Source organism: Acipenser ruthenus, chromosome 1 (assembly GCF_902713425.1).
Source record: "Acipenser ruthenus chromosome 1, fAciRut3.2 maternal haplotype, whole genome shotgun sequence".
In the NCBI taxonomy this organism is placed as follows: Eukaryota; Metazoa; Chordata; class Actinopteri; order Acipenseriformes; family Acipenseridae; genus Acipenser; species Acipenser ruthenus.
This window is the reverse complement of record NC_081189.1, coordinates 43,033,256-43,049,855: the sequence shown is the minus strand read 5'-3', so window position 1 is coordinate 43,049,855 and position 16,600 is coordinate 43,033,256. Positions and strand designations below refer to the sequence as shown.

The window sequence follows — 16,600 nt, the reverse complement described above, 5'->3', positions numbered from 1 at the left end:
GTTCAAGTGTGACAAACCACAATTCAATAATACAGCAGATAATAGTGATAGTTACATCAGGATATGATTAAATAGTGATAGTTACTTCAGGATATGATTAAGTACAAAATACTACAGGTTAAACACTTGGCAGATTACAATATTCTGAAGTACAGGATTAAATGCAGTAAAATAGGGGGCAGATAAGAGCAAAATAAAGCACATTTAAATGAAGGGTGATAGTGCCCCAGGATACAACAGAGGAGTTCTACAGGTGCTGTTTGAAGAGGTGAGTCTTAAGGAGGCGCCGGAATGTGGTCAGGGACTGGGCAGTCCTGACATCTGTAGGAAGGTCGTTCCACCACTGCGGAGCAAGGGTGGAGAAGGAGCGGGCTCTGGAGGCAGGGGAGCGTAGCGGAGGTAGAGCCAGTCTTCTAGTGCAGGTGGAGCGGAGAGGTCGAGTGGGGGTGTAGGGAGAGATGAGGGTCTGGAGGTAGCTGGGTGCAGTCTGGTCAAGGCATCTGTAGGCTAGTACAAGAGTCTTGAACTGGATGCGAGCGGTGATCGGGAGCCAGTGGAGCGAGCGGAGTAGTGGAGTAGCGTGGGCGAAGCAAGGCAGAGAGAACACCAGGCGGGCAGCAGAGTTCTGGATGAGCTGGAGTGGACGGGTGGCGGACGCAGGGAGGCCAGCCAGGAGGGAGTTGCAGTAGTCTAGGCGGGAGAGTACCAGGGCCTGGACCAGGAGCTGGGTAGCATAGTTGGTGAGGAAGGGTCAGATTCTTTGTATGTTGCTCAGGAAGAATCGGCAAGTGCGTGCCAGAGTGGAGATGTGCTGGGAATAAGAGAGGCAGGGGTCCAGGGTGACTCCAAGGTTCTTAGCGGAGGAAGAGGGAGAGAGTGTGGTAGATTCTAGAGGAACAGAGATAGAGAGATCAGAGGAGGGGGAGGAGGAGGGAAAGAAAAGGAGGTCAGATTTAGAGAGGTTGAGTTTGAGGTGATGCGAGTGCATCCAAGAGGAAATAGCAGACAGACAGGTAGAGATACGGGAGGAGATGGTGGAGTCAGAGGTGGGGAAGGAGAGGAAAATCTGAGCATCATCAGCATAGAAATGGTATGAGAAACCATAGGATGCGATGAGGGGGTCCAGGGAGCGGATGTAGAGAGAGAACAGGAGAGGACCCAAGACTGACTCTTGGGGGACTCCAGTTAAGAGTGGGTGAGGTGTGGAGGTTGCTCCACGCCAGGTTACCTGGTAAGTGCGATTGGAGAGGTAGGAGGAGAACCAGGCCAGAGCAGTGCCAGAGATCCCCAGGTCAGCAAGAGATGATAGTAGAATAGAGTGATCAACAGTGTCAACACATAACCAAACAAAAAATTTAAATACCTTCATGTAAATTCAGGTATAACACATTTTAAAATGTTTTGAGATTATATTTTGTTACAACTAACAACAATGTTTTGAGATTATATCAGGTAATTTATCAGAATCATGAAAAATATATATTTTAACAGATTTTTCAATGTAATATAATTATGAAAATGGACATGATTATTGAAAATCAGAAGGAGCAACTTTCTCTTCTGATGAGTTGATGGGGCAGACTTGGAAGAAGTCATTTCTAACCCATTGGATTCAGTAGAGGCACGAATAGTTTGTATTATATTTTAAATAAATGCAACCTGTTGGTTTTTATCTCAGTAGCGTTTTTATTTTTGTGGCTTGTGATTTCTGAACTATTGGATATTGACACACCTGCCATTTGTTTTTTGTTAGACAGTAAATTAAATTAGTTCATATATAGTTGTCAATTTTTCCATGCAATATAATTATATTTTATTATATAGCACTGCCTCTTAATAATAAAGCAACAATACCAGATAATTAAACCTTAAAGCTTATTTCACGCAGTAAAAAAAAACAAAAACCTGTCTTTTCTTAGAGTGTACAAGGATTATGGGGCCAAGAGTGGCACGGTGGCGTGGTGGTTAGCACTGCTGCCTCACAGCTCCAGGGTCCTGGGTTTGATTTCAGTCTCAGGGGTCTGTCTGTGTGGAGTTTGCATGTTCTCCATGTGTTTGCGTGGGTTTCCTCTCACAGTCCAAAGACATGCTGGCTAGCTGGATTGGCCTCTCTAAATTGTCCCTTAGTTGCCCTGCGATGGACTGGCGTCCTGCCAGGGTGTAGTCCTGCCTTGCGCCTCCTCCCTCCTCCCCCCTCCCCCCTCGGGTTCGGCTCTGGTTCTCCGCATCCCTATAGGATTAAGGGGTTACAGATAATGGATGGATGGATTACGTGGCTAGTTAACACACACATATTATCGGTACTCTTAGATATACTCATAGATAAACATTACCATTATTACTACTACTTCGGTTTGTTATAGCTATTTAAATTGGACAATAAATGTTATATTAAAAAAAACATATAGTTGTATAAATGTTAGGTATTACATAACAACGTTGCTGAAGTGTTACATTTTAAAGTTGTTTAAGTGTTGTAGGTATGTAACATCGCAACGTTACTTCACAACATTGTGACAACGTTAAGAAAACGCCACACATTTTCGTTTTCACTTACCACAACGTTGCAACAACGTTAAATTGTTAGCTGGGTGTTGCACTAACACCAAACAGCGAGATTTCTCTCAGGATTACCAAGTACGCTGGTCAAAAAGTGCAAAATGGAAGCGTACCACAGTACTGCAGAAGCTTCTTTAACATTGTCACTACTTGCAACAAATGTTTGGTAGCAATACATGTGTGTGTATAATTATCTCGCTGAACAGCTCAGTAGTACACGTTTTTGCTATATTCTAAGTGTGGTAATTAAAGTAGCTACAGTACTAGTAAAACTTTAAACTTTGCAACATTTATTAAGTAATAGAAATAGCAAGCAACATACTCATTTAAATAATGAGCAAGCACGGTGATTCTTTAACACGTGATACAACACTGCGAACGCTCTCGCAGGTCACGTGCGAGCTATCCCGTCACGTCACTGTCAAGCGTGCGCGCGACAGGCAGTATCTTCACGTTAGTTCCGGTGGTGTGTTTATTTCAGGAAATACGAGGGGTGTCCAGGCGTGCTGTCTGTAGTGTACATGGTGACTCGGGAGTAAAGACAGCAAACATGGTGTTCGAGTCCGTGGTGGTAGACGTGCTAAACAGGTTCCTAGGAGACTACGTGGTGAACCTGGACAGCTCGCAGCTCAAACTTGGGATATGGGGAGGTAAAGCAAACCACGTTAACACGTTGTGTTATTATTTATGTAACTGATTTTATTTATTTATTTATTTTGGACGCAGCTGTCATCAATCATTAAGTAAGACAGATGGTGTACAGTATACTGTGCCGTACATGGAAGTAAGGGGTATTAACGGGCTAATTGACTTCCAGTGGCGTTTCCATATTAATTGCACACATAAAAGGTAAATACGAAACTCATCCTGATTCCCAAGTAGGTTTATCGGGTATAAACAGCTTAATTCACACATGCCATGGATATTGGCCATGGACTCGCCTTAGCTTAGGGCTTCTTGAGTACCCTTCATTACGAAACAGAAACTATCCATGTCGACGCGTATCAGTTATACAGAGCTTACTTATAGCAGTAAACATAAACCACTTTTTGATGATATTCAGACGGACTGTAGACTTAAGGGGAGTTCATCTGAGTTGTAAGTAAAATAAATGCACAAGACGTGGTATGCAGCCACCCAGGGGTAGAACAGACCTATCCCACTGCTGCAGTAGTACAGTAGGTCAGACCTGTTTCGCTAAGCATTTGTGCATTTCATCACATCTGATTGAGTTGTTGTTTGCCATTTGCACAGTAAAACTGTTTGATTTGAATTTTAATTCTTACTGTTTTCAGTTAACTGTCTCAGTGTCTTGTTTATCATATCTGCAAACAGCAGATGATATACTGTAAACTGGCATCATTTTCCCCTACCCATTACTGTAAGGCATAAGAACATTAGGACATTTGTGAAAGCAGGCCCATTTAATATCGTCTAGGTCCTTGTAGCTGATTGATCTCAGAACTTTGCCAAGTTGGATCTTAATGATCTAAGTGATTCTGCCTCAACCACATGACTAGGTGGTCAATTCCTTACCCTCACTACTCTGTGTGAAGAAGTGTCTGGCTAGGGTTAACAATGTCAGCTTTTATCATTTATTATTATTATTATTATTATTATTATTATTATTATTATTATTATTATTATTATTTATTTCTTAGCAGACGCCCTTATCCAGGGCGACTTACAATCGTAAGCAAATACATTTCAAGTGTTACAATACAAGTAATACAATAAGAGCAAAAAATACAATAACTTTTGTTCAAGTGTGACAAACCACAATTCAATAATACAGCAGATAAGTGATAGTTACATCAGGATATGATTAAATAGTGATAGTTACTTCAGGATATGATTAAATATAAAATACTACAGGTTAAACACTTGGCAGATTACAGTATTCTGAAGTACAGGATTAAATGCAGTAAAATAGGGGGCAGATAAGAGCAAAATAAAGCACATTTAAATGAAGGGTGATAGTGTCCCAGGATACAAACAGAGGAGTTCTACAAGTGCTGTTTGAAGAGGCGAGTCTTAAGGAGGCACCGGAATGTGGTCAGGGACAGTTGTTCGCTAACAAACCACTTATCAAAACTTCACTTTTATCCCAATTAGCACAGAACAGCAACTTTTTATATAGGTCTGCAGACATATACTAATTTTCTGTAAAATAACAGGAAGCTGGTGTAATTACTAGTGTAGGGCCCTATGAAATACGTTTTATTATTTTGAATTTTCGGATTTATTTTTTCCTGACTTCGGATTTTTGCGGTTTTAAAAATATGTAATTTGTTTGTTAGTTTGTTTTTTATAACCACAAGTGTTTGTACGTTATATAGAACAATATTCATGTTTTTATAATTTAAATAAAAATGCACGTTGTTTAGTTACATGTAATTGAGCCTGCTTGCCATATAACTAGTAAGCATTGCACCTGCACCAACTGCAGCGTACAACGCTTCAAGTCACCGTTCCAAGCAAGTTATCAGTCACATTTTACTACTTCTAAAAATATGAAGAAGAAGAAGAAGAAGAAGAAGAAGAAGAAGAAGAAGAAGAACTTACGCTTGTCAAGTGAACCCAGAGATTGGTTATGCCTCCATGATGATACGAGTCGCGTGCAGTTTGCATTCAGTTTTTTTTTGGGTCGTCTTGGCATTTAACAAAAAAAAAAAAAAAAAATCCCAAACAGCAGAGGGGCTTCGAGACATTTTTCAATACAGTTTACGCATTACACACGCTACAACGTTTTGCTGTCGAGAAGGCCAGTGAAGAAGTTTGCTTCTGGATAACACGAGCTGGGGCAGACGGTGCTCAGTTTTCAAAATTAAAATTATTAGTGTTAGCGTATATTTTGTATATTTCAAACATATTCTACCATAGCACTTCTCTTACACTGCCTTGACAGTAGGTATTCAGTACATGTTTTACTGAAGCAATACAGCCTAGAGGTACGAGCCCACTGCTTTGGATACTTTAATACCTTGTTCCATACACTGCAGCGGCGCCATGTAGAGTTGTTACGTAACGATTTGGTAGCGGATTTTAATAACTTTTGTTTACGTAATATGCATTATACAAATCAAAAGATCGAATTTTGCATTTGACATTTAATGTGTGATTTATAGTATTCACACATTGTCAAACAGGTGTGTGAACCCGTATGACGAACCTTCGAAGGTTTTAAACAATCTTTGAATCTTTGAATCCCTATTAGTGCATGTGAGGAGCAGGGAATGGATAGCAATAGAAATGTTTTTTTTTCATTTTCCTGTAGTTTTGATACAGTTTTACCATTGTTTTGGTGCATGTACAGACTATGCAATGTCTTCTAAATTCTAAGGAGATGATTGAAAGGCCTTTTAATATATTGGATTTGATACATTGAAGTATACCTGTGGTGGTGCCATAAACTGTGAATTAATCCTTGTGCAGTAAAAAGCACCTCATACTTTTTTAAAATCCGTCATGCACTATATAATTGTTTTGTCCTGAAAGTGTTCAGGTTAAATAATGAGTTTCTCTTAAGCAAGAACCAATATCAGTCACGTTATGCTACACATAACTGTGACTTTTGTGTGGGTCTACTGCTCTAGCAAACAGTGCTGTGATTGCACCCTGTGTCCTCGGTTGAAGTGCAGCCTAGTCACTGAAATCAGATCAGACTACAGTGCCCTAAAGCCTAGATGTTTGTCAGCCTGACATGCATTTATAGGCCACTGCTATCAAGTAATTGATTTAATACTTATTCTGCTGAAAAGTAATTCTGGTATAAATACTACAAATGCATACGTACTAGGTTTGCAGCTGTAACTGGCAGTGTTGTGTGATACACTGCCATTACGGATTCTGTCTAATTTACTAAACGTTTACACAATTATACGTTACATCAACGTCCCACAGGCTAAAAATAATGCTTACATCAGTAGCGACAGGTGAATTCTGAGACATGTTAATATAAAAACTAAAATATATAATTTTCAAAGCTACATGCATACTGTAACTACAGATTGGGGGGGGGGGGGGGGGGTCACGAAGAATACAAAAAAAGATTTGAAGTAACACGATAAAGTTTCTCTCACACCCACACACACATTATATATCACAATTCACATTATACAATCAGGAATTTTAATACAGCACAATATGTAACTGACAAGTATCATCTTATATCTTAAATCAAATTGTACTCGCTCACTTATACAGGAACTATGCTCTGCGGTCCTTAAGGGCAGCAAATTTCTCAAGGGTTCACTTGTTGAATTCCGGTTCTCCTCGACCAGCAGTTTCTCAGTCGACAGCATAGCCCATGCGTTGGATTGATCCGGACACATTGTGTTTCTTAATGTTTTAATTCTCTTCAACGTGGAGAAACATCTTTTGGATTCTGCAGTTGTCACTGGTGTTGCGATCAGGATACACAGCAATGTCACAGTTTCAGAAAATGTGTCCTGTAGGTTATTTTCCATGAATAAACTGAAGAGTGCCACAGCAGCACCAGCAGAACGAAATTCTAGTTTAAAATGACAGAAAGTTCAGTTTGCTATTTTCCTCTGTCCAGCATTGATATGCCTGTACTGTCGGTCAATGCTTCCGCTGAAAAACATTTACTATGCCCAGTCTTTCCATTTTCATTGAATGTAGGAAGCTAGAAATCCTAAGTAGAAGGCAAGTAGAGTGTAGGTGGCAACGCCCCCCACAGAAAACTAATTTCAGGGTTTTGCAGGAGTGTAAAACTGCATATCCTGGGCCTAAATATGAATACAGAAAAGCTAAGTCATAAGCTGTATTTTGGTTTCTGTTTTTTCATGTATTCCATTTTTTCTTTTGCATTTTATACAAAAAAACAAAACAAAAGCAAGACACATTTTAAAATATTGGAACCAACCAATCCTTACATTTATTTTTAGTCTTCCAAGATTCTGAATATAAATACCTTCCCATGTCGCCTTTTCTCATAAACTACCGAGTCCGAGAATGCACAAGTGCATTAATAAATACATAAATATATTTTTAAAAATGTGCTTGCGAGAACTGCGATTTCGAACACTGTTGATTTTACAGTTTTCAGAAGTTGCGTTTTCTGTAAACATTAATGTGATTTCTACAGTGTTGTATTTCTTTTGTTTTTAATGTTTTTTTTTAATTCTGTTAATTGTTTTTTTTAATTCTGTTAACTGTTTCTTGATTAAAATAAATACAAACGACAAAAATGTATTGGCATTTACTTGAATAATGTAGCTTGCAAGTATGAAATGGAAAAACATGGAAACTACTTCAAATGGAAAAGAGTAATGTTGAAACGGAAAATCACTTTGGTGTACAAATTACATTCACAGATGGGTTTTGGATATTTAGAGGGGCTTGCGAAACAAGAGTCCCCACTTTAAATCTTCGTCTTCGTCTTCGTCTTCTTCCTACACCGTTTAAACTAGAAACACCGTTCAAACTTTAAAACGTGTAGACCGGTCTGGAATAGTGTGCTTGTATACAACTTTTTGATATATTTAATACTTTTTAAAATATTAAGCTTTTTGTCCTTTTTTGTCCATCTTCCTCTACTTCTCTGCTATTCAAATCTGAAATCAAAATAGAAATAACTTTTACCAATCAAGAGGTACACCTGTTTTACTAACCGCACCAACTAAATTTTCTCTAACTTTTTATAAACAACTGAAATTTTGACCACTTTCCCTAAAGCATACCCTCACTCCCCCGGCTGTTGCTCTTGCCTAATATACAAAGAAAATAAGCCTGTTTTGGGAAGACATGGAAAGTGTGAAGTCAACAGAAGAGGAAGAGAGTCGAGATTCGTACTGTACATAGGTCTGAACATGCATTTCCATTAGACTTGAACTTCTTAAAGGAAATTTAGATAGTCTTCTAAAAATAACAAACCTTTGTCTTTAGTCATCTTAAGTAGCTTGCCTATTTAAACATAGACAGATAATCACAGTACGTGTTTATGCATATTTATACATGCGTGTTTGTGTTTGTGTGTACTTTTTATCTGCATTTTGTTTGTAAACTGTCAATAATATTACTTGACCTCAGTTTTACAGCAACTGATTATGCAGCAAAAGATCTGACTGGTACATCTTGTAGCTCGTGATATTTTAAGTTTAATAAAGACAATCCGCAAAACAAAGCACATAATCAATAGTCATATTCATTAATTGCGCAATATGAATATCATTTCCTGAATTAATTGTATATGCTAGGTTTCAGATCGATCTTTTAAGTCAATGCATAAGACATTTTACAATGCTATAAGATATACTCGCTGTATTTCGTACACTTGGAGTTAAAAAGGCGATCCTACATAGAAAACGTAGGTTGTTTGTTTTTAATGGACTCAGGTACAGTATATGATTGTACATAGAGGTGTGCTGAGCGATTATTTAAATAATCGACATGAATACGATTAATAATTTCGATTCATCGATTAATCTGTTAATTTCTATTGTTTTATTTTTTCATTCAATAATGCAGGAAAGGCACCCCCACTATATAGTAGATGATATTCTGTAACATTATCTCAAGTACTGGTTTAGTTGTCTTACTCTGTTGATGGTCTCTTTCTAAAATAGCAAGTCTCATTCGGACAACACAACTTTTTTTTTTTTTTTTTTACAGTTTTATTAATCAGAAAATGCTTTCTCACATAACTACAGTACAAAATTTGCTCCTGAATTTTTGGAAAGCAATTGTAAAACTTAATAATTCTTGTCACTTCAACCACAACCTACTTGGAATTTTTGCTGTTTGCTGAACAAGTGGAGCAAAATTCTTATAAAGTCAACTCATTAACCTTTAAAGAAGTCAATAACTTATTTGCAATAGTTAACAGACACTAGTCACTTAAAACAAAAGTCTGTAGTACTGTGGGTCTTTTTTAGCATTACAAAAATACTGAACCTTTTCTTAAGTTGTTTCCTGAAAACTGTGCTCATTATTTAATTGTGTTGTCACATGAACACATTTTAACATGACATAGCATGTTGAAAAACAAACACATTATGCAAGGTTGCTATGTAAAAAAACCAGCATATCAACGTGGCTAGGGCTAAGGCTGGCACATTTTCTTGTCACAATAGCACCAGCTGCTGAAAAAAGCCTTTTCAGATGGAGCAGAGGTAGCAGGGATACTGAGAAACCATTTAACTAGTTTGGCCAGGCGAGGAAGGCGATGCATATTGTTCTTCCACCACTGCAAAGGCTCAGTATCTTTGAAGCAATTTAATTAATTTTGAAAGACATTTAAAAATGGCAGATTTAGATATTTTTATAATTAACGTGTTTTTTTTAGCTTTTAAAAACATATAATAAAAGTATAATTAAGACTCCATACGGGTAATAAGACACTAACTGTCCAGAATCAAGCTTAAAAAAAAAAAGAAATAATAATCTGGAGTAAAATTGTAAATAGTGTTTATTATGCCATTAACTAATAGTGCTGTGTGTGTTTTTTTTTTTTTTTAAAACACAAAACAAAAAAACTCATCTTCATTTTTTTCTACGTAGGCCTAAGTTTTTTTGTCATCTTTTACTAATCGCCTTCACTCTCTCAACCAAATCAGTAATAGCGATGTGTTCCTGCCTAGATCAGACCGAGTGAACAGCTGATCGGAATTATTATTTGAGAACACACCTTGCGTGAATGTAGCTGCTAATGTACCGTATGCATATATTTAGGCGATTACTCGAATACCAAAAAGATCGTCGAGTATTAAAATAATCGCCATGACTCGAGTAACTCGATTAATTATCCCAACTCTAATTGTACAGTTCAGCCTTCATCACCAACATTGCTTGTAAACTCGAAACTGATTGGTCCATCGCGATTCACGGTGTCCATGGAAACATAAACCCGGAAATGAAATGCCCTCAGAGAAGGAATGTTTTACTCGACTTGTATATGTAATGAATTGTGGAAATTGCCGCTATTTTATTGGAAGAAAATAAACAGTTTCAATACTATTCACTGGAACATACAAACATTTTTTTTGCTTTTCTTTTTTAAATAACTATTTTAGGCTGCTCATCTGGCAAAGTAGACGGCAATTTAGCTGGCCACCAGCTGGAAATGAAAAGGCATACAGCCTTCTCAAATAATTCACTTTGCAGCAACTTGGCACTCGCAAGATGTTTCCAGGCATTGACGATTATTATGTCACGCACTTCAAGCTATTCTCTTGTTTTTCCTCATGTCGGCGCTTCGCTGAGACAACTCAGATAGTGGAGGCAGTTTAGAACTGAGATTACTGACTGAGTCCTGCACTTTGCCAATGCTGCTGACAAACTTCATGGTAACTTTTTAACATATACTGTGTCAATATCTCCCTTCTGGAGCTGAGTCTACAACTCGTCAACGTGTGGCATTATTTCATGAAACAAAAAGAAAGAAAAGGTACTCCTTGTCTTCTAGCATTCTTGTGAATCCTCTTGTTTCACGAGTAGCGATGGACTCAAAAGGTCTCGAACGTTTTAAGACACTAGGCAAGGTCTTTGTACTCGTATTACGTTCACGGTTCGAGTGTTGAAATTCCACCGTGTTGCTGCCCCTCTCGGAAGCCTCCTTCCCACTATGGCATCCAGAACTGCAGTCCTTTTGGGGAAATGTGAAAAGAAAGCGGGAAAACCAGACAAATCTAAAAAGAAAATCCTCACTCATCAGATTTTCGATACAGCTTGCTGCATTATTAGATTGAGCTGATGGGCATAGCAGTGGATGTAGTGCTCATTTTGGTATCTGTCCTGCACTTTTCTTCAGACCCCCAGTTTCACCCCGCATCGCACTGACTGTCATAGTTTTGAACAATCATCTTTTCCTTGTCAGATATTTCGGGAAAACCTCATCCAGTTGTTCAAGCAGTGCAGAAGCAATTGATTATGCACATGAGTGTTGTAGCTGACTGAAACCATAAAACCTTTCCATGACTTTACCACTTCCATCAGTATACTGGTACACCAGTACTGACTGGCACATGGTTGACAGATCAGTGGTATCATCAGCTTGTATAGCCACAAATGCAGTGCTTCTCAACTGCTGCACAATGAACTCCCTGGTTACATCAAGCATACAGTCCAACAGTTTGTTTTACACTGTTTTCGAAGTGCCTTTAAACACAGTTGCAGTTTTCAAATGCTCCTCCATTGCATTGTCTATATTAGACACAAAATCCACCAGGCCCCGAAACACTCCCAGGTCCAAAGGTGATTCGGCGTCATTGTGTCCACTAAATGCCAATTCAAAACACCACAAAATCACACGCAGTCAATCAACTTCGACAGGATGTATCTCTTTTTATCGACTTCAGCATTGTGTTTTGTTTTTTTTTATCCGGCACGGTAGCTTTCATCTAATTGTGTAGCTAAATTTACACTCCCCAACATGGCAAGTTTAATCACACTGTCCAAGTGACATTTACATGCTTCATATTTGTTAATCCTTTCGGAAAGATGCTTCAAGTCATTCCTATTTTAGTCCAAGCAAAGTCCCCTCCAAACAGCAAGCATGGGAAGCAGAACAGTGAATTTATAGTAGTGCTGCCACACAGCCACTTCTTTTTCTTGTAGCACGATTTTGCAAGCTTTTGAACATACTCCTTACTCCTGTCATTTGCAGATTGCTGAAACATCAGATCAGGCTGATGGGGTCCTAATATTTTCACTTTCAGCATCTCCTGGAAACTCATTCCTAAGAATGGATTCGCCAGTAAGCTGTCAACACTATTTATCTCTGCCATTTTTGCAATGCAGCAGTCTCCTCGGATTGGGTATATGCGAGGGTTGGCATTCAACGCAGAGCTCAGGAATCACTGCTGCACGTGTGCTACAGGGAAACCGTCCAAGATCCTTACTGCACATGCTCATGCTCATTTGCGGAGGTAGCAGTAGGCAATCAATTACCATAATGATTTCCATAATGTTGTTACTAGCGGCCGTCGACAAAATAGCGAATTATTATTGAATTCAAACTGGTGGGGCGGTGCCCCAACGGCCCTTGTACGCCAGACACGCCTGGCCTGCTTAATACCAAAATTTAAAGTAATATGTAAAAAAAAAAAAAAAAAAAAACATTTGGCAATGCTTCAATAAGTAGCTATTTTTATTAACAGGAAGTGTTCCCATGGGTTCCCATGTGTCCTGGAAAATTAGACTAGTCTTCCAGGCCTGGAAAACACATGGAAAATGAGAAAAAAAAATAGTGTCCTGGAAAAATCATATAAGATTACAGATGCCATAGTAACTCGAACGAATAAGCAGTTGCAGCAATTCAGAACGTGTTTGGGCATACTGTAGCTTGTATTAGCGTGCGGCAGCAACATCATAGTCCAGGGAAGGTCAATTCAGTTTAGGTTGAAAGCCTCAATAACTGCGCCGCTTGACCACACTCTCGGTTCAACTCGTTGAGGACAGAAACTGCGATGTGGTGAGAAGTAAGACAATTTGTTTCGCTAACATTATGCATTGAGACTGGTTGTTATGTTTAATTGCAATTACTTTGTTGTATGTTATAATCTAGCTGCAAATGCAAAATGGTGCACTGCTCCACAGTGTGACCAGCTCCTTTCAGAGTACAAACACTTCCTCTCACAGATGATCCAGCATAACAAGGCTGAATTTCTGGATTTTGTCCACAAAGGTGATTCCTGCAGGGTTGTTGAATTCCTTTGTAAGTGGCAGAGTAGAGTATGAGAATCAATGGGATTTGCTAAAGTGCCTTTTCAGTCTCTCACATGGGCAAGCAGCAGTTGAAAGAGGATACTCTTGTTAACAAAGACATGCTGGTTGAGAACCTAAAGGAGAGGACTCTTATTTCACTCCGCTTGGTCCAGGATTCTCTGGCTGGACGTCCCATGGAAGATGCCATTCCAAAGGCCCTTGTTCAACATGCCAAGGCAGCAAGGATGAGATGTGTACAGTAACTAGAGAATGAGAAGAAGAAAAAAGTTGCAACAGAGAAATACAGGAAAAGAAAGGAGCTATTGTCTGACATAGCACACCAGACACACGAAGAGGCAGAAAATTATCAACAGCATTGAAGTAATGCAGAGAGAGGAGGATGAAATGGCAGAAAAGACAGAGAAGCAAGATTTCACACTCCTCTCAAAGTCAAACGCCTACTGGAAGAGTGTCACAGAGAAGAAGTCAGAGGTGACATCTCTGGACCAGTCTTGCACAGTTAAGAGAAAGTGAAACAATTGAAGTAAAGAGACTTAAAGGTGTTGTGTTTTTGACAGATAAACAGCTGTGTAAATATGTTATATTGAGTGACTGAAAGTGAATAAAGTATTCCATATTTGTCCTAAAGTACTTATGTTGGTTGTTTCATTTTATTTCAGTTCAAGTTATGACATTGGAATTTTAAAAACATGAAGAACACAAGCCTATTAGTAAATCTTTAGAGATTAAAGTAGTAAAGGGAGGGTCAATATTGCTGTTTGAAAATGGGTTAATTGATATGTTTAGAGATAGATTAGCATCAACTTGGTGCTGGTGTGTGAGTGTAGGGACAGTCCATAGCCTGGAGCTGTTCCCTTAGTTGCCCTGTAGGCAAGCACCAGGGTCTTGAATCTGATGCACCATGCCATCGGAGGCCAGTGGAGAGTGAGAGGAGAGGTGTGACATGAGTGTTTTTACACATGAGGTACAGGTACTGAGGCTGTGTGGCAGCCAATCATTGATAGTAATTGCGTGTTTTGCCACTCAGTGAGTAATGTCTCCCTATTATTTATCGTAAAATGTCTTGGAAAATTATTTCTTAAACAGTGGGAACCCTGTAACAAGTACAGTATGCATAAAGCCCAACTTATGCATAATTTCCAAACAGCAATTAAAGGTAACATAACACCCAGGTTATAATTAGGGGTCTACCTAAATCGCTATTTTGCGGAAATTGAGAGGTCACCGCAAAATTCACCTCTTTTAGGGGGCCAATGCATACCAGACTAGTACGGAGTGGGAAAAAAAGAAACCTCATTTAAATGAACTACTGCACAATGCAAGTGACGCAAACTATTTATCTTCCTTCTGTAGATGGGCTTTTTTTTTATTCTTTCGCCATCCTGTGTGCATTGCACTTAGCCAAAAAAATAAATAAAACGTCCTTAGACAAATGACATTTAAAAAAAAAAAAATACTCAAGCGGTTAACTTTCTTGTTTACTGTTCAAATGACAGCAATGTTTTAATCGGACTATCATTGTGTCTGTACTGGCTTTTCTGTGACCTGTACTGTACAGATTGTAGGAGGTGGGACAAAGTCAGTGCTGCATTGTTTTGATTTAGGTTGCTAAAATTGTCAGCGTTGGCAAAATACCAAAAATGGACAACAAAGCAAAGTATGGGGCTCCCAAATGGCACATCCAGTAAAGGCACTCTGTTTGGACCTCAGGATCCGCCCTACAGCTGGAGGTCACCGGTTCGAGTCCATGCTATTCCGTGGACGACCGCTCCCAAGAGGCGGCGCACAATTGGCCGAAGGTCACCTGGATGGGGGGGGGCTTAGGTCGGCCAGGGTGTCCTTGGCTCACCACGCACCAGCGACCCCTGTAGACTGTCCGGGCGCCTGCGGGCTTGCCTGTTAGCTGCCCAGAGCTGCGTTGTCCTCCGAAAAAAGCGGTTGGCTGACGGCACACGTTTCAGAGGACAGCGTGTGTTCGTCTTTGCCACTCCCGAGTCAGCACGGAGGTGGTAGCAGTGAGCTGAGCCTAAAAATAGATTGGTTATTTCAAATTGGGAGAAAAACCAGGTAAAATGGAGGTAATTGTTTTGCACATCTTGTAATGTAACTTTGGAGAAAATACGATCGATTTGCTATTTTAGCTTCAGAATCACACATTAAACGAAAAGCTACTACAGAGGATGCTAAACGGAACGTAAAAAAAACAGCAGCTTTCAGAAAACAAGTATTCCTGTCGGTTGTAGCCAAGTTAAATCAGCACTACAGGTACGATCTAGCACAGCCACCTCAGTTCAAACAACCTGCTGGTGCATACTTTTTAAACGCAGTTAGAATTTTAGACCCGAATTGGCACGTTTTCTTTGTTTTGACTCTGTATTAATAAAATAAATTCCTGAATATATTGCCTTTATTAAAGAATGCCAGATGCCCTTGGGTAACCTAGTTTTGGGACTGTTTCTAATCAATTTCCACATCTGTATAACCTGGCAAAGCTTTGCCTTATACTTCCAACCAATCGGTGGATGCAGACGTGCAGTCTCAATGTATGGGCAAGTCCACACCAGACGGAGAATGTCGGCAGCAACTGCTGGGGGATGTTGCATGCTTGCCTTTACAAATGACAGCACTCTGTTTTAGTAAGGAAGCAAGTACCGCTATTTTTAGGCTTTTATAGTGCTCTGAAGTATTATCTACTTAGGTTTATTTAATGTTTAAACAGATCCGCGAAATGTCAGTGAAATCCAAATTTTGATTCCATAACCTACCTGTGATAAATATGTAAATTTACCGCGATTTAAGTAGACCCCTAGTTTATAATGAATCAATAAATTATGTATTTATTGGACAACTGTAAAATATAAATAAATGTTTACATTAAGTAACATATCATATTAAATACAGTATGTACCTCCTGGTATACATTCTGCTACATGACGTTAAGTCGTTGAATGTCATTAACTAAAAGTTAAAACTACAAAATGTTTACATTACATTTATTTATTTAACCCTGTCCTTCAACAGTGCTAATAGTCAATGTATCTTTAGCGACCATTTCAACCATTGGGTCGTTGTGATTTTATCAGAACTTCTGCTCTTGTGTAAAGCATACTCTGTTTAGCAGTCAACAGAGCCAGAGGTTTGCGGCTGTCCATGTAGCCAAGTCTGTTATTGCATAGTGTCCCTAAACAAAATTATTATTATTTATTATTATTATTATTATTATTATTATTATATATTTTTTCAAATCCGATTAGAAGTTTATTGGGTGCAATCTCGTTCATCTTCCATTTGGCATCAGGATGCTTTATTAATTTTAGCCACAGCGGTTTAAGTATAAATAATTATACCATGA

The 16,600-nt window shown here is 38.9% G+C and overlaps 1 protein-coding gene across 2 annotated transcripts in view; it reads left to right on the top strand.

Annotated features, from left to right (window-relative positions):
- Window positions 1–2,966: 2,966 nt before the first annotated feature.
- vps13a (vacuolar protein sorting 13 homolog A) overlaps window positions 2,967–16,600 on the top strand; it is a 104,492-nt gene continuing 90,858 nt past the window's right edge. The window contains exon 1 of one of the 2 annotated variants that reach the window (XM_059025449.1): window positions 2,967–3,209. In XM_059025449.1, coding sequence (XP_058881432.1) covers window positions 3,110–3,209 — 100 coding nt within the window. In that variant the 5' untranslated portion in view covers window positions 2,967–3,109. The remainder of the gene's footprint in view (window positions 3,210–16,600) is intronic. The other variant, XM_034034577.3, reaches the window with a different exon arrangement.